This window comes from Lipotes vexillifer, unplaced genomic scaffold, assembly GCF_000442215.2.
Source record: "Lipotes vexillifer unplaced genomic scaffold, Lipotes_vexillifer_v1.1 scaffold168, whole genome shotgun sequence".
NCBI lineage: Eukaryota > Metazoa > Chordata > Mammalia > Artiodactyla > Lipotidae > Lipotes > Lipotes vexillifer.
The window spans coordinates 3770322-3796945 of NW_006773947.1; the positions used below are offsets into that span (position 1 = coordinate 3770322).

At 39.9% G+C, this 26624-nt stretch overlaps 1 protein-coding gene and 1 pseudogene across 1 annotated transcript in view; one reads left to right on the top strand and one right to left on the bottom strand.

The window, feature by feature from the left end:
* Nucleotides 1-26624, bottom strand: part of GREB1L (GREB1 like retinoic acid receptor coactivator) — a 126283-nt gene that overhangs the window by 35665 nt on the left and 63994 nt on the right. Inside the window, exons 11-14 of the mRNA XM_007448624.1 lie at nt 25961-26089; nt 25291-25425; nt 22512-22709; nt 1673-1853 (exon numbers count right to left, since the gene is read on the bottom strand). Coding sequence (XP_007448686.1) covers nt 1673-1853; nt 22512-22709; nt 25291-25425; nt 25961-26089 — 643 coding nt within the window. The remainder of the gene's footprint in view (nt 1-1672; nt 1854-22511; nt 22710-25290; nt 25426-25960; nt 26090-26624) is intronic.
* On the top strand, nt 15026-15577 carry LOC103082176 (tumor protein D52 pseudogene; annotated as a pseudogene).

Consider the following 26624-nt stretch of genomic DNA (forward strand, 5'->3'; position numbering starts at 1 on the left):
GGGAAAGAGGACCCACCTTCTTACCCCTTTCAGACAAATTTCAGGGATTTTTTTTTTCCTTTTTCAGTTTGTTGCTGATATACCTCAAAGTGTAAACTCAGTTATCCAAGCCAAGGATATCCAACTCCGTAGCTGAGGTGGATCACTTCAGTTTGAAAGCCCACCTGAATGAGGGAGCTCTCCATCAAAATATAATGCTAATAACTGTGCAATGATCTGTAACCCCAGAGAGGCCCCAAAGCTACAAGGAATCCCCTCTGTGTTAACACACTTTCCTTCCTCACTTGAAGCTGCTAGACCGTGGGGAGGACTCCTCCGGCCGCCTCCCCACAACCAACATTTTCATATCTCTGAGTCATTTTCAGTTCCGTTCAATGTGGAGGTACCAGGTTTCCATGCAGCCTCAAAACTCCCCACCCCAAGTCCTGCTCTCTCCCCCTCTCTCCCACCCCACCCCACCCCACCTCTCTCCCTCTCTCTCTCTCTCTCTATACACACACATATATATATGTATATTCAAAAAAGTAATTTCAAGGCCCATGAGGATTAAATACAGAGAGATCCAATGTGTAATCCTCAGAGCTATTACCCCAAACTTTCAAAAAAGAGGTATACAAGGTCAGTGAGCTATTTCTGCTCATAGAACATGAGCAGTAACTGAACAAGGTGTGGGCAAAATTTCTTTTCTTTATCTTTCCTTCCTCCCTCTCTCCCTTCCTTCCTTCCTTGCAAATCTAACAAGTTATACCAGGTCTTATTTACACCTACATATGGCTCTGGACTTCAGATTATGGAGTACCAAACACATTCTGGCTTCTGAACAAGTGTTTTTGCAGTTCTGACACTTCTACCACAGATCAAAAAAATTCCAGATGCCTAACTTCAGTGTGTCCTGAGGAAAGAAAATCTATGAATGTTGGATGATGCCCGAAATTTCCCTCCCCTGACCTGGTGAGGACAAACAATGATATGTAATATTTAACAACTATTTGCCCTTAAAAAAAAACAACAACAAAAAACAACTACTTGCTTTTTTTCAATCCATAGGAACAAAGATACCCCCTACTAGATAAGTACTGTGATTTGATCTGACTCCGTCACACCACACAAACTGTTATTTCATTAATAAGCCCATGAAGAGATAGGATGGTCTCTTGTTTAAACAGGTAGATTGCGGAAGGTTTTGGATCTGCTCTCAGATCACTGAAGTGGCATCTCCACTGCTGCTAAAGGGAAGAGGGAAGAGAGAAAGGCAAGGAAGAGGAGAAATGGCAGGAAAGGAAGGAAGAGAGGACAAGGAAAAGGAGAAAACGAGAGGAACCACGAGGAGGAGAGGGAGTGGGCGGGAAAGCACATGGCCCTTCTGGGAGCTCACTCACCGCAACCCCCTTGTTGTCACCCTTTCGCTGAAGCAGCTGAGTCCCACAATGCTCTTAAGACCGGATTTTAACAGGAATTTGTAAATTCGCCCACAGTATAGTTAAAATAAAATCAACATTAAAGCAGTAAGAAAAGTTGAGAAAGCAAGGAAAGGGTGGGAATAAGTTAACCATGAGAAGACGCCAACTGGTAGGGTCCACGGTCTTTCAAATCACCACCTTTTAAATTATTTAGTACATGACCATTACTGCTGTAGAAGAAATACTGTATTTGCTCACTCTGAAGCAATCACCTCGTTAGTTCCACATGGGAGTTGTCATGAACTAGCACAAACAGTGTGTACGGGTTCTGTTTCACCCTTCTCATAAAAACTTCAAACTTGGTTTGAATCTCATTGTCTAGACGAACAACATATTTCTCTGCTCTCTGATAGGCTGTCCCATTTTCCTCCAGACCCAAGTCTACAAGGACACCTGCCAAGAAGAAAAAAGAGTTTATCTTTTTTACACACGTCTATGAGATTAAGTTCAGTGTACTGATATACTGGGTGCTAACCATATACAGAGATTTACGGAGCAGATAGCTTTCCTTTTCCATATTCCCCACAACAGTTTTGAGGAGGAAATATCAGGTTTCCTTTTCTTTAGAATACCGCACCCCACCTCCCATACTTCATACAAATGACAACAGGGACTGACCTGATACGTTAAGTAGAAGCTTGAATATATGAGACATCTGTCTAATTAAATTCTATTTATATGTGAAATATAAACTTATATTTATATGTGAATTTAATTATGTCTAATTAAATTCTATTTATCTGCTAACAGCTACTATAGGCCACTTGGAAAAAATGAAGCTTTGGACTAGTGCTCTTGGCCAAATTGATATAATTGTGTAAATCTTCCTTACCCCAAATTTAGCGACAAAACACATATAAGAAAAAAGGAAAATAAAATCTGATTTCCAAAGATACATCGCTAGATCATGAGCTTTTTTAGGTAGTATTTTACTCATTTTATATAGTGACAATGTTGCACAGTACCTAGAGTATGGGATGCCCTCAAAAATTGTTGGATTATGTACCAAATTAATAGAATGAACTGAATTACTCAAGATAATTATATTGTCAAAATGTTAGAAACTGTAAAACTTGTACTGTATCATTATCTCTGTCTATAGTAAAATTATTTCTACATACAAACATCTAAAATAGTTCTAGGCACATGAAGCTGTTGTTGGATAATTAAAACACCAAATCCTCCTTTAAAATGAAGAGACAAAGTGGCAATTATGTGAGGTGAAGTGTGTGTTAACTAACCTTATTGTGGTGAACATTTCACAATACATACATGCATGAAAACATCACACTGTATACCTTAAACTTAGACAATATGTTAATTATAGCTCAATAAAGCTGGAAAGAAAACACTGCCCCCAAACAAGGGTGCACAACACTCCCCTGCCCAAGACACTCAGCCCTCTGAGAGGAGAGCCTTGTCACTCAAGCCCATGATCCTCCTGGCAGAAGGAACCAGAAGACTGATTAGGGTTAGATATGTCACATTTGGGGGTTAGATATGGTCCTCCCAGGATATCTATTTAACATCCAATATCAGCCACATCTACCAGTTCAAACTGTGTGGAAAAAAATTTAAATTAAAAAAGATAAACAAGTTAAGTGAAGAGAATTATGTTGACTTAGTTTTGTTTGTCTAGTTTTTCTTTTCATATAAAACCAGACTAATTAACAGCTATATGCAATTAGCATCTAGATGCCGTAATACTAATAGCTCTAAATGGTATAAAAGAAAAAAGGAGGGCTTCCCTGGTGGCGCAGTGGTTGAGAGTCCGCCTGCCAATGCAGGGGACACGGGTTCGTGCCCCGGTCCGGGAAGATCCCACATGCTGCGGAGCGGCTGGGCCCGTGAGCCATGGCCACTGAGCCTGCGTGTCCGGAGCCTGTGCTCCGCAACGGGGGAGGCCATAACAAAAAAAAAAAAAAAAAAAAAAGAAAATAGGAAAAAATGTTTTACCGTATGAAAAATTCATCATACCAGAAAAGGTAAACAGAAAGGTAATTTTGCTTTCAAACTTTTTTCATCAGGAACCTTTACTCAGAGATTGTTTTCAATTTCCACCCACGTGTAGTCAAATTATGTGAATATTTCCAAAAGCAATTAATCAAACATTTAATTTGGCAAGTAGTCTGATTTTTTTGGAACGTAGATTGCTTATAAAAATTATTCAACATTCGATATTTACTGAACATCCATTATATATCAGGTACTATGTCAGGTATTGTGCTCAGCCTGGGGATACACAGGAGAGCAGGACAAACAAAGATCTTAATCTCATGGAGCTTATGATGGAGAAGATGGATATTTTTGACAAGTGTCATGATGAGAGACAAAGTCCTCTGGTGTAGAGGAGGTGAACAGAGGCACAGAAAGAGGACCTACTTAATCTCTGGTGGTTTCTGTTTCCTTATTTGTAAAATAGGGAGAGTAGAACCAGTTGAAAATTAGTCTATATTTCCTAAGTTTATCCTTAGGAAATAAGCAGTGAGAGTTAGGAGTCTCTTAATATGATAAGACCATAAATAATTCACAAAGAGGAAAAATGTATCTTATGGATAATTGAGTTGATCACATTTCAAAACAAATGAAATGCCGACCAATTGTATGCCTTTGACACGTCAAGTCCATACATGCCCTTAATGGAAAGACAAGGTTGCATGAATCTCAGAGGTCATTCTCTTAGACATAACATGGTATATTAGTCTATGCTGCCAGCTGGCTCTGCAGTGGTGTATCTCGGTGGGGGGGAGGCATATCAGAGGTACTTGATTGTTTTATTTCTAATGGGGCATTTTTAGTATATGATCCTTACCTTTACATTTTGTTTTAGACTTGCTTTTAGTTTTAAGTTTTGTTTCTTTCCTGGTTATGAAAGTGATAGATACTCATCTTGGGAAAACTGGAAAGTATAGAGATATATTAAAAAAGAAAAAATCATCCAGGATTCTTTAACTCAAAATAAGCCACTGTGAACATTTTTGTGCATTCCTTCCTACTTTTTTTAAATGGATATTCTGCTACCTAGCTCACATTTTATAACTGTATATCCTGACTTTTTAAACCTATAACCGTAAAGTGAGAAACAAAACTCTCCACAACCAGTCTAATGATACAGTATTTATCCTTTCATAGAAGCTGGTGGTCTTACACAGTGTATATTAAAATGTAAACAGAATATAATTTAATATTCCATTTTAATTCCTTTCTCCCTTCACAGCTTCTCCTTAGTAAATGTAAAACAAAAATGGATATGGTCTCTTTCTTCAGAGGGCCTCTTTCAAGAGGTGTTAATGGCATCATTATAAGCATTTTATTTCAACTCAATAAAAATACCTTATGGTCTTACTATATTTAGAAATAAATGGAACCACCAATTACTTAAAAAAAGAGAGAGAGAAAGAAACAAAACTATCACTATTTACTAATAATATGTCTTGGTAGAAAACATAAAATAATCTATCAATAAATCAATTAAATTAATAAGAATTTAGCTAAGTTGATGGATTCAAAATCAATTTATAAAAATTAGTTGTATTTCTATATACCAACAGCAAACAGTTAGGAAATGTATTTTAAAAAAACTATTTTACAATGACGTCAGAAAATATTGTCTACAAATAAATCTTATAAAAGGTGTATAAGACCTTTATGGAGAAAATGATGAAACTATTAATGACATTAAAGAAGACTTAAATTAGAAGTATATCATAAATATATAGTTAAAATTTTAAATTGTTTAAAAATGTATATGGCAGAGCAAAGAACCAAGAATAGTCAAGACAGACCTGAAGTAGAAAAGGTGGGAGAGATCTGCCTTACCAGAGACTAAGAATTATACAGCTGTATTAACAAGACAGTGGTTTTGGCATGGAACAAACCCTGGAAACACACCCACATGCATATAAAACGGAGATTTATGATAAAGCTTGCAATGTAGATCAGTGGTAAAGGATGGGCTCTTCAACAGTCAGCACTGAAGAACCAAGAAATTATATTGGATCTTACCTGATATGCAAAAAAAAAAGAAAAAATTCAGGTGGATTAAAAACTTAAATGTAAAAGACAAAACTCTGAAACTTTTAGAAGACAATAAAGGAGAATAACTGTGGCAACTCATAGAGGATTTCTTAAACAGAAAAGGCCAAATGATAGATAAACTAAACTTAAGAAGGTCTATTCATCAAAAATGTTACAAATAAAAAGACGAGCCTTCCAAATCTGTAACTAGTATTACTAAAAAGGATTAGTATTCAGAATACATAAATTACTCCTACAAATCCAAGAGAAAATGGGCAAAAAAAAAAAAAAAAAACTTTAGCAGGCATTTCCTAGAAGAAACCCAATGGCCAATATGAAAAGATGTTCAGCCTCATTAATAATAAGGGAAATAAAAACCATAATAAAATGGAATAATACCACATTTACACAAGATAATTGTATTTTTTTTTTTTTTTTCTTGCGTTATGCGGGCCTCTCACTGTTGTGGCCTCTCCCATTTGCGGAGCACAGGCTCCGGACGCGCAGGCTCAGTGGCCATGGCTCACGGGCCCAGCCGCTCCGCGGCATGTGGGATCTTCCCGAAACGGGGCACGAACCCGCGTCTCCTGCATCGGCAGGCGGACTCTCAAGCACTGCACCACCAGGGAAGCCCAAGATAATTGTATTTTAAAAAACAAGATAATTGTAAGAAAGAAGTGGATGAAAGAAAATACTTAGGTACCTCATTTCTGCAAAACAAATTCAAGAAGGATAAACCACAACCTAAAGAGATTGGTTACCAGTAGGGGGATGGGTGGGAAAGGGGTGTAAAGAAGGGAGAATGGGAATGAGTAGGTATGAGGAGGGAGAGATGCTTCTCTGAATATACCGTTTTGTATAGCTTTGGCTCTTGGAACCATAGAACAAAGTTAATCAAGAATGGAGTGGTGGGCTTCCCTGGTGGCGCAGTGGTTGAGAGTCCGCCTGCCGATGCAGCGGACACGGGTTCGTGCCCCGGTCCGGGAGGATCCCACATGCCGCGGAGCGGCTGGGCCCGTGAGCCATGGCTGCTGAGCCTGCGCGTCCGGAGCCTGTGCTCCGCAACGGGAGAGGCCACAACAGTGAGAGGCCCACGTACCGCAAAAAAAAAACCAAAAAAGGATAACTGAACCTCTGTCACAGGACTGCTCTGAGGACTGAATAAACATGAGTCAAGTACTCAGCAGAAGTTGGCGTACACAGGAAATACTTGATACATGGCAACTACTTCCCTGGTGGCGCAGTGGTTAAGAATCCGCCTGCCAGTGCAGGGCACACGGGTTCAAGCTCTGGTCCGGGAAGATCCCACATGCCGCGGAGCCACTAAGCCTGTGCGCTACAACTACTGAGCCTGTGCTCTAGAGCCCACGTGCCACAACCACTGAAGCCCGCGCGCCCAGAGCCCACGCTCCGCAACGAGAAGCCACCGCAAGGAGAAGCCTGTGCACTGCAACGAAGAGTAGCCCCAGCTTGCCACAACTAGAGAAAGCCTGTGCGCAGCAATGAAGACCCAATGCAGCCAAAAATAAAAAAAAGAAAAGAAAAGAAAAGAATGGAGTGGGGGGACTTCCCTGGTGGTCCAGCGGTTAAGACTCCGTACTCCCAATGCAGGGGGCCCGGGGTTCGATCCCTGGTCAGGGAACTAGATCCCACATGCCGCAACAAAGATCCTGCGTGCCACAACTAAGACCCGGCGCAGCCAAATAAATAAATAAATAAATATTAAAAAAAGAAAAAAAAAAGAATGGTGTGGGGCATGGGGGGTTGGATGGGAGGAGAGGCAGGCAACATGGAATCCAAACGGTAACAAATGAAACCTAACATAACCACACTGATGGGGGGTGAGCATGAAAAGAGCAAACCTCAGTAAAACAAATCAGTGTTTTGGCTGGAAACCATAAGGCTAAAGACCAAAAGAATTGTATGGCAACACTTTAGCTGGCAATCTGTTTTCTCACAGGGGTGTGGGTTAGCAATTGTGTAACTTCTAGGAAAAAAAATCAAAGAAGTGAATATGTACATTGTAGATAACAAGAGTCAGGTTTCTCCCTGTCAGAGAAAGAAGTTACAAATAGAGAAATGGGGAAGGACTAAAAGGAACCTTGCAGTGTTCACATGGAATTGGAGATAGCAGTTAAAGTCATGAAAAACAAGGTGAAATTGAAGACATGTCCCAGGCTGCAGGAGACTAAGAGGACAAAAGAACTGAATGCAATGTTTGATCCTGGATTGAATCCTGGAACGAAAAATGACATTAAGGGAAAACTAGTGAGATCTTTAGTTGTTTAATAGTTTTGTTCCAGAATTGATTTCATGTTTTGATCATGGTACTATGGTTATATAAATTCTCAACTTTAAGCAAAGCTGCTGAAGGGTTTATGTGAACTCCCTGTTTTTTAACAGCTTTATTAATATATAGTCCACATACATTTCATCCATATAAAATGTGCAATCCAAGAGCTTTTAGTAAATTCACAGAGTTGTACAACAATCACTACAAGCAATTTTAGAACATTTTCATGAAACCCCAGACCCTTTAACCATCATCCCTCAATTCCCCCCCTCAGTCCCCCAGCCCTAGGCAATTACCAATATATTTTCTTTCTCTATAGGTTTGCTTGCTCTGGACATTTAATGTAAATGGAATCATAACAATATCTGATTTTGTGTGACTGGCTTCTTTCACTTGGAATACCGTATTCAAGTTTCATCCATGTTTTAGCATTCATCAATACTTCATTTCTTTTTATTGCTGAGTAATATTCCATTGTATAGTTTACTACATTTTATATATCCATTCATTATGGACATGATAGACATTTGAACTGTTTCCACTTTTTGGTTATTATGAATAATGCTGTTGTAAACTTTTGTGTACAGGTTTTTTGTGTGGACCTATATTTTCACTTCTCTCTCATTTCATATCTAGGAGTAGAATGGCTGAATCATATGGTAACTCTTGGTTTAACCATTTGAAGAACTGCTAGACTGTTTTCTAAAGTAGCTAAACCATTTACATTCCCACCAGCAGTGTATGAACTTCCAGTTTCTCTACATATTACTTGTTATTGTCTCTCTTTTTGCTTATAGAAATCCTCATGGGCATGAAGTTGTATTCACTGTGTTTTTGATTTTCATTTCTCCAACTGCCTAATGGTGTTGAGCATCTTTTCATGTGCTCTTTGGTCATCTGTATATCTTCTTTGGATATGTGCCCATTCAGATCCTTTACCCATATCTTAATTAGGCTATTTGTCTTTTTATTATTGAGTTATAATAGGTCTTTAAATATTATAGATATAAGTCGCTTATCAGACATATGATTTGTAAATAATTTCTCCCATTCTGTGGGTTCTCTTTTCATTTTCTTGATGGTGTCCTTTGAAGCACAAATGTTTTTAATTTTGATGGTGTCCAGTTTATCTGTTTTTGTTGTTGTTGGTGGTGGTGCTCTTGGAATCGTATCTAAGAAATCATTGCTTGATCCAAAGTCACGAAGATTTACACCTATGTTTTCTTCTAAGAATTTTATTGTTTTAGGTCTTACATTTAGGTCTTTGATCTGTTTTAAGTTTTTTTTTTTTTGCTTGTGAGGTAAAGGTCCAACTTCATTCTTTCACATGTGGATATCAAGTTGCCCCAGCACCATTTGTTGAAAAGATTACTTTCCCCATTGAATGGTCTTGGCACCCTGGTCAAAATTCAGTTGACCATAAATAGCAAGGTTTATTTCTAGACTCTCTCAATTCTATCCCATTGATTTATATGTCATCTTTATGCCAGTACCACAATGTCTAAATGCTGTAGCTTTGTATTAAGTTTTAAAATGGGGCAGTGAGAGTCTTCCAACTTTGTTCTTCTTTTTAAATATTGTTTTGGGTATTCTGGGTCCCTTGAATTTCCACATGAATTTTAGAATCAGCTTGTTAATTTATGCAAAGAAGTCAGCTGGGCTTTTGATAGGGAATGCATTGAATCTTTAGATCAATTTGGGGAATATTGCCATCTTAAAAATATTAATGTCTTCCAATCCATGAATGTAGACTACCTTTACATTTATTTAGGTCTTTTAAAATTTATTTCAACAATGGTTTTTAGTTTTCAGAGTATAAGTTTTACACTTTTTTCATCAAATATATGCCTAAGTATTTTATTCCTTTTGTTGCTATTATAAATGGATTTTTTTTTCAGCCAGCATGTTGTGATAATTTTCTTTTTTTTTAAACATCTTTATTGGAGAATGGAATTATTTTAAAATGTCATGTTTGGATCTCTTGTACTGTTTCTGTGACTTTTCTGAAGATATAAAATTATTTAAAAATTAACAAAACAAAAATAAGCATGACCATATCAAACATTTGCAACTGAAACACATACATCGCTAGTGGGAATGTAAATATAACCAACCACCTTGGAAAAAAATTAACATTATTTAGTAAGGTTGAAAGTGTACATAACCTATGCCCCAACAATTCTTCTCTCAGAGAAACTCTTGTACATGTGTACCAGCACTGTTTGAAGTAGTAAAAAACTAGAAGCAACCTAAATGTCCATCAATAGGAGAAATGATTTTTTTGAATGTGTGTTATATTCATTTAATAGAATACTAAAAAGCAGTAAAATTAGTGAATTACAACTATACACAACAACAGGATTAATCACAGGAACGTAATATTGAGTAGAAAAAGTAAATTACAGACAAATGCACTTACAAAAAGGTTTAAAGTATACAAAATTAAACAATATATTGTTTAAGAGTTATGCACTATGGCAAAACTATAAATAAAACAAGGGAATAATAAACACAAAATTCAGCATAATAGTTACCCTTGAAAGAAGACGAATGTTGGCATCAGGGAGGGGAACAAGAGTCTTCAGTAAGTTATTTTGATGGGTACACGGGTGTTCACTATATTGTGATTTTTTTTTTTTTTTTTTCAGAACGTGGGCCTCTCGCTGTTGTGGCCTCTCCTGTTGCAGAGCACAGGCTCCGGACACACAGGCTCAGTGGCCATGGCTCATGGTCCCAGCCGCTCCGCGGCATGTGGGATCTTCCCGGACCAGGGCCCGAACCCCTGTCCCCTGCATCGGCAGGCAGACTCTCAACCACTGCGCCACCAGGGAAGCCCTATATTGTGATTTTTAATACCTCACAAAATTTATAAATTTGATCTATTCAATACTTAAAATTTCTTAAAAGGGGGTAAGGCAAATATATATCCATGTTTAAGAAACTTTTTAAAGACATTAGTAACTATACTAAATTCTATTTGATGGATATAACATCAATGTACAGTGACTATTTTCCTGTCACTTTCTACTTTGAATACTATAGAAAAGTTGAAAGACTAGTGCAATAAATACCTGTATACCTTTCAATTAGTTTCACCAATTGTTAATATTTTGGTACACTTGCTTTTTCTCTTTATTACTTTTTATTCATTGTTGTTATTATTGCTGAATAATTTAGAAGTAATATATAATATTCACCCTTATATACCTCAATATGTATTTCTTAAGAGCAAAGGCATTCTCCCACATAACTAAAATACCATTATTACACCCAAAGAATTGAACTAACATTGATATAATATTCTCTAGTACACAGCATACATTTGGTTTTTTTAAACTAATTTTTATTGGAGTGTAGTTGATTTACAGTGTTAGTTTCTGCTGTACAGCAAAGTGAATCAGTTATACATATACATATATCCACTCTTTATTAGATTCTATTCCCATATAGGTCATTAAAGAGTTCTGAGTAGCGTTCCCTGTGCTATGCAGTAGGTTGTTATTAGTTACCTATTTTACATATAGTAGTAGATATGATTTTCACGAATTATCCCAGAGCTGTGTTCTTTACTTTTTATTTTTAGGTCTAAGATCCAATCAAGAATTAAGCATTGTACTTGGTTGCAATGTCTCTTTATTCTGTATAATTAAAACAGCCCCCCTGTCTTTTTTCTTTTTTTTTTTTTTTTTTGGTCTTTTCATCGATATTTTGAAAATGCACGCTAGTTGTTTTGCAGAATGTCACACAATCTGGATTTTTCTGGTAGTGTCCTTGTGATTAGATTCAGGTTAAACATTTTTGGCAATTATACTTCATAGGTGACATCATGTACTTTCCCTTGTTCATAATGTCAATCTGTCCCATAATGGGAGATGGCGAAGTTTGATTGCATGGACATGGTACTGTCTACTGCCAGGTCTCTCCATTGTAAAGATGCCTTTTCCTCTTTGTAATTTTTAATATGTGGGATGACACTTTGAGACTGTGTGAATATTTGTTCCTGAATACATTTTACCCAATGGTTTCAGTACCCATTGATGATACTTGCCAGAATCAATAATTATATTGGTAGTGCAGGGCTTCCCTGGTGGCGCAGTGGTTGAGAGTCTGCCTGCCAATGCAGGGGACACAGGTTCGTGCACCGGTCCGGGAAGATCCCACATGCCGCGGAGCGGCTGGGCCTGTGAGCCATGGCCGCTGAGCCTGCGTGTCCGGAGCCTGTGCTCCGCAAGGGGAGAGGCCACAACAGTGAGAGGCCCGCGTACTGCAAAAAATAAAAGAAAGAACACAGGTCTTTCTTCACTGAGTTTAATGCTCCACTACATCATCCTACTTACTATATTGGTAGTGCAAAACAGGGATTTCTTAATTCTGTTATTTTCTTATTTTGATTAGCTGGTACTCTTTTATAAAGGACAGCTTGCGTCCCACCCCTCAGTCCTGTCCCTTTCATTTTTTTTAGCATTACTGTGGACTCATGGGGGCTTTACAAAAACCCAGTAGGTTACAACCCACTGCCATCATTCCTTTAGATGCCCCAAATTACCAAGTTTGGACAGCAAAGTCTCCTTCAAGCAGGCTGCTGTGTCCTTTCGACATGCCTCCATCGATCTTTGAGTACTTTCGCACTTTCTGGAAACCAAGATTCCAGACTGTTCCTACCTCAGAGCTGGTACAATGGGGAATGGTATTTATAACCTAAGATCTAGATGCTAAATGTGCACACACACCCATTTGATACTAAAATATCATTTTATTTTTAAAGATTATTATGATGTGGACCATTTTTAAAGTCTCGAATTCACCACAACACTGCTTCCGTTCCAAGTTTTGGTTTCCTGGCCGCAAGGCATGTGGGATCTTAGCTCCTCAACCAGGGATCAAACCCTCACCCCCTGCAGTGGAAAGCTATGTCTTAACCACTGGACCACCAAGGAAGTCCCAAAATATCACTGCTTTTAAAACCTTTCAGTGGACGGAGCTAAGAGACATTTAGTATTTTTCAAGTTATAAGTTTATACTTCTATCTCCAATTTAAATCTAAAATGAATATTTCTCCTTTCTTTCATGTAAGAACACTGGTTTTCAACATTAAAATATTTACCCATTTTCTCTATCCTGTGATATACACAAAATAACTTAAGATTATCAATACCACTTCCAACCACATACTGATTAAAATTCAAGATTCATTTGCAATTCTTTTTACCCTTAGGATATGATATATCACAGAGAATGTTCAATAAGAAAACCGTGTTTAAAACAATCCTTGAATTAATTCTTTTAGGTGTGTGGTTATGTTATCAATTTGATATGCAGTTAGGTTCATTTATTTCTGTTTGCATTTAATATTAAGTTTTTTCCCCATCATCTTAATTTAATTTAATTTTTTGACTATGTAACTCATTTATAAGGATCAAAAGTCAAAACTATATTAAAAGTTATACTCATTCCATCCCTATCTCTTTCACCCCATATAGGATAACTTTTTCATTAGTTTCTGGTTTTACCCTCATGTTTTGTTTTGTTTTCCAAAAATATACTTAGAGGTGTGAAATCTGAAAATGGTCAGAAGTGCTGAGAAATGGCTGGTCTGAGAAAGGTCACTTTCTATATTCTTGATAATTTATTTATCACAGTTCTATAGGATTAAATACAAGTTTATGTTCTAATAAATCATGAGCAAATCTCACATTTTTCCAACTCCACAATAAAAAATGGACATCAGCAGGGTCCAACTGGGATACTGATGGTAGCACCAAGAGATTCAGGGCCATGTCTACCTAAATAATAAATCTTACTTTTTAACATGAATGGGAACTTAGGAGGCATCAGTAACTCTTCTTCTTTTATGACATTCTGCAACTTACTGAGTCCTAGAACAGAGCCAGTGGTGGTTGGGAATCACCTAAAGTGTTTGGTGATTGGGTGGTGTTCCCTAAAGGTGATTGATCTGAACGTTGGGAGTGGCCTTAGGTGGTGCCGCAGTCGTGGACATCTTCCATGGAAATAACCAGCTCCAAAGAATAGGAACCTTCTTGGATGGACAAGGACTCCAAGCAACTAGACTGTAGCCACTTGTGCCCCCTTTGGCTTTACTGAAGGCTACGGGGCCAGATGTGTTTAAGCATTAGCCTGAATTCCCCTTTATGGGATTAGAGAAAAACAATATCATGTCCTCCAAGGCCATTCATCGCAAAACTTTAAAGGGGAAACAGCAATTTTTCAACCATCTAAGGGTCTTGAAGGGGAATAAAACCAAGAACACAGGCACCAAGTCCACAATATCTTGTGAGCACCAGTGTCAAAGCCATAGAGGTGAAAAGTCTGAATGAGTGACCAGAACCCATCACTAGAAGGAGCTAATCAGCCTGAGTATCAGGTTAAACTGATAATAATCAGGGAAATCTAAAATGTCCAGGTATCAGTAAAAATGACCCAGTGCTCATCTCAGTGCCCCATGGTACTGCTTATTTACTTGGAGAGAACAATGTGGTCTGGCTTGAATGTTATTATCTCTTGATTTTTTTTTTTTTTTTGCAGTACGTGGGCCTCTCACTGTTATGGCCTCCCCCGTTGCGGAGCACAGGCTCCGGACACGCAGGCTCAGTGGCCATGGCTCACGGGCCCAGCTGCTCCATGGCATGTGGGATCTTCCCGGACCGGGGCACGAACTCGTGTCCCCTGCATTGGCAGGTGGACTCTCAACCACTGCGCCACCAGGGAAGCCCTCTCCTGATGTTTTTTAATAAAGAATTTTATTTCTAAAATTTTCATTTCTAAGTTTTATTTCTTGTTCTTCCTGTCAAGAAGACATCCTAAAGAAAAATAAAACTACTCTTAGTTTTAGCTGTTCATCTTCCCTTGGGATCGAATTAATTTCTCTGAAGTTTTGGCATGCAAAAATATTCTAATGCTTAAAAGGAGAAGAAAATCATGTTTATTTTTAAATTTTTGGCTGATTTTATGGGTTTGTTGTAACTGATACTGTTACAGTAACTGTTACTGATATGTCTTCAGATCCCTATTACAAAAAAGTGGAATATAAATAATAAATTGCTATTGTTTTTTAAAAAAGGAAATGAAAATCCAGAAAATATTAAATCATTAGAGCATGCTGAATTTTTAAGTATTATAACAATGGACATTCCTTCACCCTGGCTATCTCTTTTCAGCAAATAACCTGGGAGGAGGACAGGAGGAGCTTGGCGGGCAGGCAGGCCAAGCAAGGACTCGCTGCCGGTGGATGGGAGACATGGGTCGGGGCGAGCAAGGTCTACTGAGAACAGACCCAGTACCCGAGGAAGGAGATGTTGCTGCCACTATCGGTGCCACTGAAACCCTATCAGAGGAGGAGCGAGAAGAGCTAAGAAGAGAACTTGCTAAGGTAGAAGAAGAAACCCAGACTCTGTCTCAAGTGTCAGCAGCAAAAGAAAAGCACCTAACGGAGATCAAGCGGAAACTTGGGATCAATTCACTACAGACGCTAAAACAGAACATTGCCAAAGGGTGGCAAGATGTGACAGCCACGTCTGCATACAAGAAGACCTCTGAAACCTTATCTCAGGCTGGACAGAAGGCTTCAGCTGCTTTTTCTTCTGTTGGATCAGTCATTACCAAAAACCTGGAAGATGTAAAAAACTCCCCAACTTTCAAATAATTTGAGGAAAGGGTTGAAAACTTAAAGTCTGAAGTAGGTGGAACCAAGCCTGCTGGTGGTGATTTTGGAGAATTCTTGAATTCGACTGCAAAGGCTAGTTCCACCACCACGGAGCCTCTTCCAGAAGAGACACAGGAGAGCCTGTGAGATTCCACCTTTGTTCTGCTACTCGCTGCCAGATGCTGCAAGCGAGATCCAAGCACATCTTGTCAACATTCATTGCCATGAATTTCCACCAGATGTGCTTTTGTTGAACTTTACATATTCCTTTGACCAAATAGTTTGTGGGTTGAACAACGTAAAAATATCTTAACCTCTATTCCTGGGAGACACCCTTTCATGTGCATTTAAGGCCCTTTATTTAGGAAATATCATTATAAAAACACATATAGTACCTGGAGATCCTCCCTAGAATGACCTAAGAAGCTGTGGGTTATCATAATTGTTTTCCTACTTTACAAAATTGCTCTGGATCTGGGATACCAGTTTGATCTTTGTCTTCTATACAATTTTCTTTTTTCCTCTTTGAATCTCTGTATATTTGATTCCTACATAAGACTGCTCTTTAAAATTTTCCGTATCCTGGCTATTAAAAGTTTTGGCAAAATGTTCTTTACCGCCAAGGGAAGAACTACCAGCTACAAAAAATATTTCGAATAGATATTGTTTTGGTATAAGTTATCTTATATCTTGGGTGTTTGAAGACACCAGACTAAATATTCAATTGGTTATAGTTTTGTAAGTGAAAATATGTACAAGTAATTCAAAATCCTAGGCAACTTGAGAGTGGAGCCCTCACATCCTTGTTTATCACCATCTGTGACAGTAACCATTTTAGTGTCATGGTTATTATGCATCATGGTTATTATGCCACTTATAGCTACTTATTTTTCACCAGATTAAAATTTTAGTTTTGGAGTAAATTGTAAGTTAACGTCCTGAATCAAGCATATTGTATTATCAATACGTTGAAATATGAACACTCTCCTCAAATGTTCAGTTCAAAAGCCTGAAAGTTTTTAGATCTAGGTAGCTGAAAAGTGCTAAAATCAATCACATTAGGGGAAACATTGTTGTCTTCATTTAGCAGCATTTACAGTAAGTAGCACACCAAGTTATATGACTAATATAACTTGAAAAAATTTTATACTAAGGGGCTGGTGATAACATCTGAGGATTTAATGCATTAATAAAAATCAACTCATCATTTTCTACTTACTTGTTTGCAGTGTGTTAGAAATTACAAAATGATACTGTAGATATTGTCCCCTGCTTTAAAAACTGAGTGTCAGGGCTGAATGAACCAAAGCCTCTGGAAGTATCTGCATGGAGGCCAAGGTACTCTATTAATGCTAATGGCTACTTACTCGTCACCACTATCTTTTCCTTACGCTGTGTATGGTTATGGCCTACAGCGTTGTATTTGTTATTTATCAAGTTGTGATTGTTTTATCATTGTTTAAAGCCAAATGTTAATCGCCAAGCTTGGAGTGACCTAAAGCATTTTTTAAAAGCATGACTAGATTTACTTTGGGATAAACGATTTTATCCAAATCTGAAAAGCTACAAGTGTTGATTGTTATAAAATATTGATAACATGCTGCCATTCTTGATTGCTGGAGCTTTTGTTAGCACTTCAGATGCAACTGAAACTATGCTCTATTACATGTGAAAAGCTTAATAAATTCTGTATATCAGTAAAAGAAAAATAAATATATAACCTGGGAATTGGTTAAAATTCCGGGTAATTGCTTTCGGTGCCCATTGCTCTGGTGGTCCCACTGTTTTCTGGTGGCCTGGCCGGCTCCCTTCTGTCCTCCCAGTGGGAGAGAATTCCCTAATTTGGGTTCGGTGAGACTTCTCTGTGTGGGTGTATATGACTATGCTGTTTGTTTGGGTCAAGGAGGGAAGCAGCACTAGATCTGCACAAGAAGAGCATTCTGAACACACAGATACAACTTCAGAGCCCTGTGTGACTGACAGATACACCTGATACATACCCATCTTAAGGGCTTTACTCTTGGCCAAATTAGGTTTGCGAAACATGGTTTTAATGGCTGAATTTGTTTTTGCCACAGGACTGCCACATCTTAAATATTAATTACTTCTATGTCTTCCTCTTATTTATTTATTTATTTCAGCTGTGCCACATGGCTTGTGGGATCTTAGTTCCCCAAACAGGGATTGAACCCAGGCCACGGCAGTGAAGGCACCAAGTCCTAACCACTGGACCGCCAGGGAATTCCCTATGTCTTCCTCTTAAAATAGATTTTAACTTAAAATTCAACAGAACGTTACAAAACTTCAGTTCAACACATTTGTTAAGTGTCTCCTGTGCCATAGACAAGACAGACCTATACCCTGAATATTTGCTTTCTAGCTGAAGAGAAAGATCATCAATAAACACACAGCCACTACACAGTCTTGAGTGTCAGGCTGGAGCACCACAGGGTACAGAGTAGCACTGGAGCATGACTTGTAGAAGGCAGGCTGGGAAAGGATGTGTCTTGGAAGCCAAAGGCACTGCAGTGCTTGAAGGAAGGAATGGAGGGCACCTGTGCTGTCAGGAGTCCAGATAAGGACAGAAAAGATCATTGGTGACATTGGTGAGAGCCCTAGAAGCGTGGCAGTGGGGCGTGGAGGCCAGTTTGCAGGGTGTTGAGTAACTGGGAGATGAGGAAATGAAGATGACAACAGACAACTCTCTCAGTAAGTTTGTCACTTAAGTCGAGGAGGATAAACTGGAGGGTTAGGTAGGATTAACAGAGGCTTGCTTGTTTTGTCTCTGAGAGAGTGGGCCAGGTTAAAACTGATGGAATGAACTCCAGGAGGGAAGGAAATGGAAGGTGACAATGAGAGAGGAGATCATCAGAGTGTGAGGTCCATGAGAATGAGGAGATCACGGCCTCCAGAGCAAGGTGGGAGAAGCAGGCTTACATAGAGCAGGGCAGCTCTTCACTGATATGGAAGGAAGGGGGAATGACGGGTGTATATGCAGGTAGGTTTCCAGATTTGGAAGGAAGTTTTTATCTGAAGTTTTCTTCCTCTGGGGGTGGAAGAGGGGAGAAACAAGCGGCATGGTCCTTTGCTAAGAGAAGGATGAGGTGAGAACTGTGAGTGAAACGGAGTCTGCAAGAGCCAGTCACTGTGGAGAGCGGGAGAGAGACCCAACTAAAGAACCAGAGAGAATTTATGAGGCACCAATCGGAAAGGCTGATTTTTTTTCCCCACACAGTGTATGTTGCAAAGAAGTCTGTGGTCTGGTATTGGGGTTGTTAGAATTTACAATTCCAGGATCCAGGAGCGTCTGGGATATGACTAGGGGGCAGGCACCTGATGAGCGGTAGAGGTAAAGGTGTTTGCGGATGAGAGCTTAATGCAGAGAAGCTAGGATTCGGTGGGGTCGTCCACTTGGAGGGGAGGTGATGGCTGTGAGGCAGGTGCCAACGCTGTCTATAAACTAGGGGTGGGCACTGGGCAGCTACGACTTGGTTGGAAACTGACTTCACGGATGCTAACGTTAGGTACTTGTTCAGTTCTATTTGTACAGAGGAATCTCTGGTGTTTCCCTACTCCACCTCAGGGCAGAGTGCTTTCCTAGTACTTTCTTCCCTGGGATCCCACTCCCTGCTGCCTTTCTCACTTCCTTTTTTCTGCTTACATTTTCTGCTGACTAACAAGGAGATATAAGGTTGATGAGACCAAGAAAATACATTTCAGAAAGTGAAATCGCCTTCCTTTATCTCTTCTGCTCCCCTCCTAATCTCTCCCACTGCCTTAAAACCTATCTACGTATCAGCAGACGAAACTGTCTCTCTGGTTCTTTTATGATCAGGCATGTATTGAGGTGTCAAATTTATGTCATTCCCCTGAGCATGATAAAACTTCCTTGACTGGATACTCGTAGATCTGCTCCCATTTGCTGGGGGCTCCCACGGATACCATTTTAAAAGCAGGGAGGAGGAAAATATGGTGTCACTAATCCTTCCTGTTTTCATCCTACTCATGTGGAGTTGAAAGTGGCTTGCATTTTGATCGCATTTTGATAACCTAGTATTCTAATTTATAGAATTTGGAGCTTCTTGAATTAGAAGAACTATGCTACAACATCAGTCTGTAAAAAAAATGACACTAAAACAAAAGAATTTCCTATGGTCTAAAAATTCCTTATGTTGCTTTTCCACTGATCACTGCAGCATTTACAAGTCCATCTGGGGCAAACTTAAAAATGTTTAACCCATTTCATTTCTTTTTTTTTACCTTCCAATTCTTTCTGTAATGTTTCCTTTTGTCTTCTTTCCTCCCTGCCTCCCTTCCTTAGTTAGAAAGTAAGTTAAGGTACCAAATGCTTCACCTTAGTGCTGAGTCTGCAACAACGTGATGGTTTCTATTTTCACCTTTTTCTTTCAGCCACACAAGGGCTGCCAAGGATGTGGCCTTTCTGCATGTCCTGGCTGCTTCTCCCTGCCTGGTGCTTTTCCTGGCAGGCTGGCTGCTGAAATGCTTCCTTTAGGGAAAGGCAAATGGAACCAGAGAGCAAAGCACTTGGACACTGGTGTTCCCTCTGCCCATCCCTCCCCTTCCTCCCTCCAGCCCCAGCTCTCCCTTCGAACCCGAACCCGTAGTTGAGCCCCTACTGGTGCCAGGCCCAGGAGAGGCAGAAATGAGGCACCAGGCACACAGAGATGAGAAAAAAGTCCTTGCCCCCAAAGCACTGCCCTCTGGACCTTAGGCAAATGTAGCTCTCCTTGATTCACATGGCAAAATATGAGGAAACTGAGTCAGATGACTTCTTGAGAATCCTCTGTGTTTTTATAGCAATGACTTTCAAGAGTTGTTTTAGTGGAGAATCTCTGCTCTGGACAATCTCTTTACACCTTAAAATGCTTCTGGTCCTTCGGGTTCTATCAACTGTGATGTGTTCCAAAAATACAAAGGTATTCAAATAAAAAAAGCAAATAAATTTTGGTGTTGTTATGATATGGAATATCATATACATTCATTACGAATGATGCTTATAAAAGCTTAATGATGTGGAAAAATGTGCCTACTATAATATCAGACATAGGCAGAGAAGAGAGCCTGGAACACTAGGTATTAAGTCATTTTAACAGTGATTATCCTTGAGTGGTGGGATTATAAGTGTTTAAAATTTCCTACTTTCTTTTATTTTTCAAAATAAAGAAAACCACAACTCTGGTTTTTTGTATAATAAAAATGAATACAGTTATTTAAAAATATATAGAAGTGATTGTTTCTGCAGCAAAAATTTTCAGTATGTATGCCAAGGCCAGATGTGAATAATTTTAAAAATATGCTTTGCCTTGAATTTTCTGAATCTCTCTGTAACACTGATTTTCTTGGATTCTAAGCTTATGTAACTAGTCAAATACCAGTCCTTTCTGAGGAATGATAATCTCAAAATACTCACTTTGGAAAAATCTGAGGGCGTTGAGAAGGGAAAAGGAAGGACCAATAGAGTTTCTCTATCTGTCAAAAATGCAGGGTTTTATTTAGGGTCTTGCATTGATTAAGAACGGCGAAAATACAGGTCATCAAGAGGTTATTTGAGGAAAAGGCTCTGGGGAGAGTACAACCACTTGACCATGGATGATTTCACGCTTTGAAACAGGTGCTAAGATGACTTGGCTGGAGTATGACTGGGATATCAGATCACAAACTCAGGAAGGCCACAAATGCCCTTTGGTACAAGTAAAAAACCTACAAGAGAAGGTGCTCCCTCCATAGTAATAAAGTGGAAAATCCACAGAAGTAGCAAAAATCTGGTTAATGCCTGGTGTGACGAAAGCCCCTCCATTTCCCTCAATGGAGGGGGGCGGAAAGAAAATGACGAATGGCCAGTAGCTGAGGATGTCTAGAACTCACTCTGGTTTCTGGAAGAGCTGTGAGAGAAGGCATTTGACCGTCTCTGGCTAATTCACCTATAAGTCAATATTTCTAACAGGCCATTTTGTAACTTGTCATTCAAAATTTTAGAGGCTAAAACGCAGGTTGCACTGTTAACCAGGCGCTTGGGTCTCGACGAGGCATGGAAAGACTTTACATGTCTCAGTCACAGCCACTAAGAGGTGTTAAAGAGGGAAAAGCCTTTTGTTAGTCATCTCATCTGGCCCATGGAACTTAGAACGAAAGATTTTTTGTACAGCTGTGCTAATCAAAGAGTGGTCCTCTGAGCAGCAGCCCAGGTAGCCCCTGGGAGCTTGTTTGAAATGCAGAATCTGGAGCCCACCCAGACCTACTGAAGGGGAATCTGCATTTTAACAAGATCCCTAGTGATCTGCATGCACCCTAAAGTTTAAGGAGCACTGAATGACAGGTGTGGAACATATAAACTGTATTTTAAGCTCTTCTGCACTGAAGTTTTCTGCTTCCTGTTTTCAAATATATTGAAAATAAATTTTTTTACTGTGGCAAAAAGATTTATCCTCCAGTTAAAATCTGTGTGTGTGTGTGTCTTCCCCCAGCTAAGGTACTCAGAAGCAACTTGACATTTATAATTTTTTTCAAACCTAGTTTACAAAGGCAGGCATTTTCAGCAGTCTCAATTTTCTAAATTCCTTATTGCTTCTTGTAATTCTTTTATGTTTGAGAGGGATGTTATTTACCACAGACTTCTAAAATATTTGCTCCCTACCTTTTCACATTTTCTGGAAAAAAAGTTTTTCCTCTCTACTTATTCTCTTAAGGAAATTAGGAGAAATTCTAACTTTGAATTTTTTTTTAATGAGGTTTCTCATTGCTGACACAGGGGATGGCGTTTTGGTTTCTAGGCTGAAAATCTGCTGGTAGTGTGCAAAAGGTACAAGAATCCTCCTATGAGAATGACTCACTGAGCCACAGAAGGACTTCAGATGGCACAGACCCCGTCATCCCAGGCAGGGCTATCTTTGCCTTGAGGACATTTCTCTTCATAAATGAGTGGCCAGTTTCTAATCCACTGATGACATCACAGACTTAATAGAATCAGGCCCCTAAAAATGTTTGGATTAAGCCAAAGAAAGAGACAGAGGGAATCTAAGGCTGGATCTAGGTAGGGCCCTCTTTGAAAGTTCCATCCTACCTGATTGTCGAATCCGTTGAAGAGTTTGCTGGACCAGAACCTCTGATCTTGGGACAATGATGATGAAGTCCACTTTGCTGAAGTGGCCGAGATCCAGGCTCTGGCTGCCGCTGTCTGCTATAGCACACACCTGGGACAAGAGTTTTCTGGCAACTGTAAGCTGCGGTTGATAAATCTGGAAGGGTTCATTATCTAGATCTAAAATTTAAGAAAGTCATAAGAACAAGATTAATTCACTTCTGTGATGGCCTCTACGAATCCATATAGGGACAAATAATACACATAGGGTAGAGTGATGCTCTATCACCAAGAATCCTCACTTTCTATCCTCACTCTCTACTGACTTTTAATAGATTTGCCCACTTTCCCTGACAACTTGGCTGAAAGAATGTGCTCAAGAGTGAATGTAGTAGTTTTACAAATGTATTATTTTAATATAAATTGTCTCACAAGGCATGAACTCAGCACCCCTCCCCTGCCCAGAAATGGGGGCACAGACCACACTCTTGCAGCTGGAGCCAGAACTCATCTCTGGAAAGGGGAAGAGTTTCTTTTTTTTTTTTCTTGCGTTATGCGGGCCTCTCACTGTTGTGGCCTCTCCCATTTGCGGAGCACAGGCTCCGGACGCGCAGGCCCAGCGGCCATGGCTCACGGGCCCAGCCGCTCCGCGGCACGTGGGATCTTCCCGAAACGGGGCACGAACCCGCGTCTCCTGCATCGGCAGGCGGACTCCCAAGCACTGCGCCACCAGGGAAGCCCAGGGGAAGAGTTTCTTTAGGACTATCAGTACAGGTCAGGTGCCTGAGCCCAGACCCAGTTCAGAGCTAATGCCATAACCATAATCATGCTGAGTTCCTTTGAGCTTTTCTGGATGGCACTGCAGTAAACATTTCCTCTCCAGCAAGTCAGTTGTAACATGGCTTGAAATTCTCCTCCCCATGACACTAACTTCACCCTTCTTCCCACTTGACTCCACTTTGCCAGTGCTTGTGACCTAGCAGGTCTGGGTGACTGTGGTCAACTCCCATGCTGATGCCTGTACTATCTGAAGAGACCTGACCCATGACATGGCCAGCTGGCTACTCAATAGGTGACGTATTAGAAAAACATTGCCCAGATACTCTAAACAAGCCAGTAGCTTTTTATTACAAGTTATAATCAAGCGATCAATCTCTCTTACACATGCGTGCATGCACACACACACACATAATGAGAGACAGGCTTAGTCAGCTAAACACCTGAGCAGAAACATTTACTGCTTCTTGAAAGGGCTGCTTTTTATTAGGAACACATGTGGAAGTCTGACTGGAACACACAAGGGCCCAATTAACCTGTGCTAATGAATGTTTTCTAAAATCAAGCTGCAATACTTCCCAGGCAAAGACGGTAGTCATGGGACCCCAGCCACCATGGAACCCTGACAGTGAGTGGAGATTTATGCAGGTGGGTCTCCCTACTGGCTGAGAGAACCTACTAGGAAAGCCCCAAACTGCAACCTTTAATAATAGCCCAAATAGTTTTTGACCCACAAAGATTACCAATCAAAATAAAAATCTGTCTTTGGATAGTTAGGCTGTTGTTTCTTTCATTTTGTGGGTTGGGGACTAACACAGGGGATGGCATAACTTTGTAGAATTGAACTTAACAAATTTTGAAGTTGGAGGAAACCTAAAAATATCTTTAAGCAATGTTTCTTTTCTTTTTTTTTTTTTAACCACCAAGATCTCTTATTTATTATTAAGCTTTTTTTTCTTTCTTTTTTTGGCCACATAGCGTGCAGGATCTTAATTCCCTGACCAGGGATTGAACCCAGGGCACCAGGGAATTCCTGAGCAATGTTTCTTAAACAGGGAATCAAGGATATGTACGTGGGCATCTGAGAATTTCAAAATTTTAACTTTGTTCCCATAACACATTTTAGATCATCTGGATGATCACTTTATTGTCATGCAATGTCCAGAAGTCAAAAACTTTTGCCTTTGAATTCATTTTTACGCCTCAGCCGATGCCAAGCCATGCTACTTTTCCTGCTGTCATCCTAATGCATAAAGGATGCATTCCCATCAAGTGGAAGCCAAAAGGCTGTCAGCATCCACTTGTACAGACCTGCTTCGTATCCATCCTTCTCCTGTTCTCTCTTCTGTCCTTTCTTATAATTGTCCCTATCAAACAGGGAACTGGGGAAGGATTTGAACCTAAAGGAATCTAATCTAGCGATTGAACTCCTCACCTCTGGTCCCACCATCCCCTTTGGCATTCTGCAAGCTCGTTGTAGGTCAGATGATGTGTCAGTGTTTCTGCTCCAGCTGCCAGGAAGGCCTCGCTAACCCTGAGATTATGTGTGTTTTACACATTGGAGAGTAGATGCAGGAAGCAGAGAGCCAGGAGCCCTGCACAGCCTGTAGTCTAGATTCTTTCAAGTAGTTCTTTGAAGCCCTACATGAGCACCCACAGTGGTGAGCACAGCTGGTGGAGTTAAGGAAAGTACACCAAGGATCCCCACTCCCCCAAAAAAACAAAAACAAAGAGAGGCACTGCTTAAAATAAAGTCTTTGGCTTTGATTTTAATTCTAGGAGACATTTACTAAGAACAAAGGCATGGGGCCCAGGCCACAGGGTAAGGCATGTTTAACTTGAGCCAGATTTATCATGTAGATAATGAGGAAAGGCCTGTCATAGTCTGTGACTTGAAGACAAGACCTCAAAACCCTCAGAACGACTTAGCTTCTTTGTCTGTCCTGAGGACTAGTTTCCTCCTTTTGGCCTGTGGTGACATTACCCAGGTTCTGCGTGGGAATCATAGCAGCAGCCTCCTGAGGTGACACACATTCATTAAGGTCTCCATTGAAAGGGGTCACCACACTATCTCCTCTTCTCTGTTGCATTTTTTCTAGCAGCTTGTCTAGGTCATCACCTATTACAAAATAAAGTGGAGATAAGAAAGTCACAAGGAATGACATGTTTATGTCTCCAAGTTGGGCAGTTACGCTGGGCTCTCGTCGAGATCTGTTGGTCATCCCACTTTTCACGTCGGAATTTACACTCAGCCACCCCTGTAGCAGGATCTCGGTAGCCAGAGCTACCCTTGTTTGTATCGTGCTTACAGGTTCCATGATCCCACATACTAAATCTCTCTCAGCCCCTATAATACTCAGAGCAGGCAGGACAGGGTCATTATATCTCCATTGGACATATTAGAAAACTGAGATCTGGGGAGGCAGAGCGTTGCCCAAGGTCACACAAAAAAGCAGTGGCTGAGCTGAGGCCTCACATCCTTGTGCCTGGACCCCTTTGCTGTGTCAGTAACAAAATGCTTAGGAGAAACCATTCCAAATGAGGGAAGATCAGCAGGCAAGCTTAACCTCCACACTCAGCTCACACTAAGATTTAAATTCAGAAAATCACGCAGCCAGGGGCCGGCAGTGTTGCTGAATCTGACTGCCACTCACCTAACGATGTGGTTTTGAAATGCGATGCCAGGAAACTGACCTTTCCTGTGATGAGCTCATAACTAATTTCTTTCAAAAACTCACTTGTGGTGAGCATGCTCTCTGCCAGAGCTCTGGACTGATGCTGACCTGCAGAACAGAGGGGGAGATAACATGCCAGTGAACAAATGTTCACCGGGAAGTGATTTAGAACAGCAAGAACTGGAAACACAACTAAAGTATGTAGCTAGAGGGACTTGGCTAAGAAAAGTATGGCACATCAAAAGATGGGCAATTATACAGCATTTGAAATGATAGTTTCAAAATTTCATTTGAAAAGTTTATAATACAAAGTTAGGTGATCAAGGGAAAAAAATAACATATTTTATGTTTGTAATGGTGAGAACATACCATGCATCTATTTAAAAGACTCGGGAGGAATGTGAAAAACCTTTAAGAGTTGTGTCTGCATGGCTATTATGAATATCAGTCTTAAAAATATAAACTTATGTTGTTTTTTTACTAATGAAAATTAGAAAATGAATGTGTTACACTTTCTGATGAAGCTTTTTGAAAGAAATATGTATCACAGAGAGATGGGCAGGTGGGTTTGGTCAAAGCAAGAGGGCTTGGCCCCTTTGCTAGGAAGAGGTGAGAGCCATTCACTGAGAGGAGAAAAGCAAAA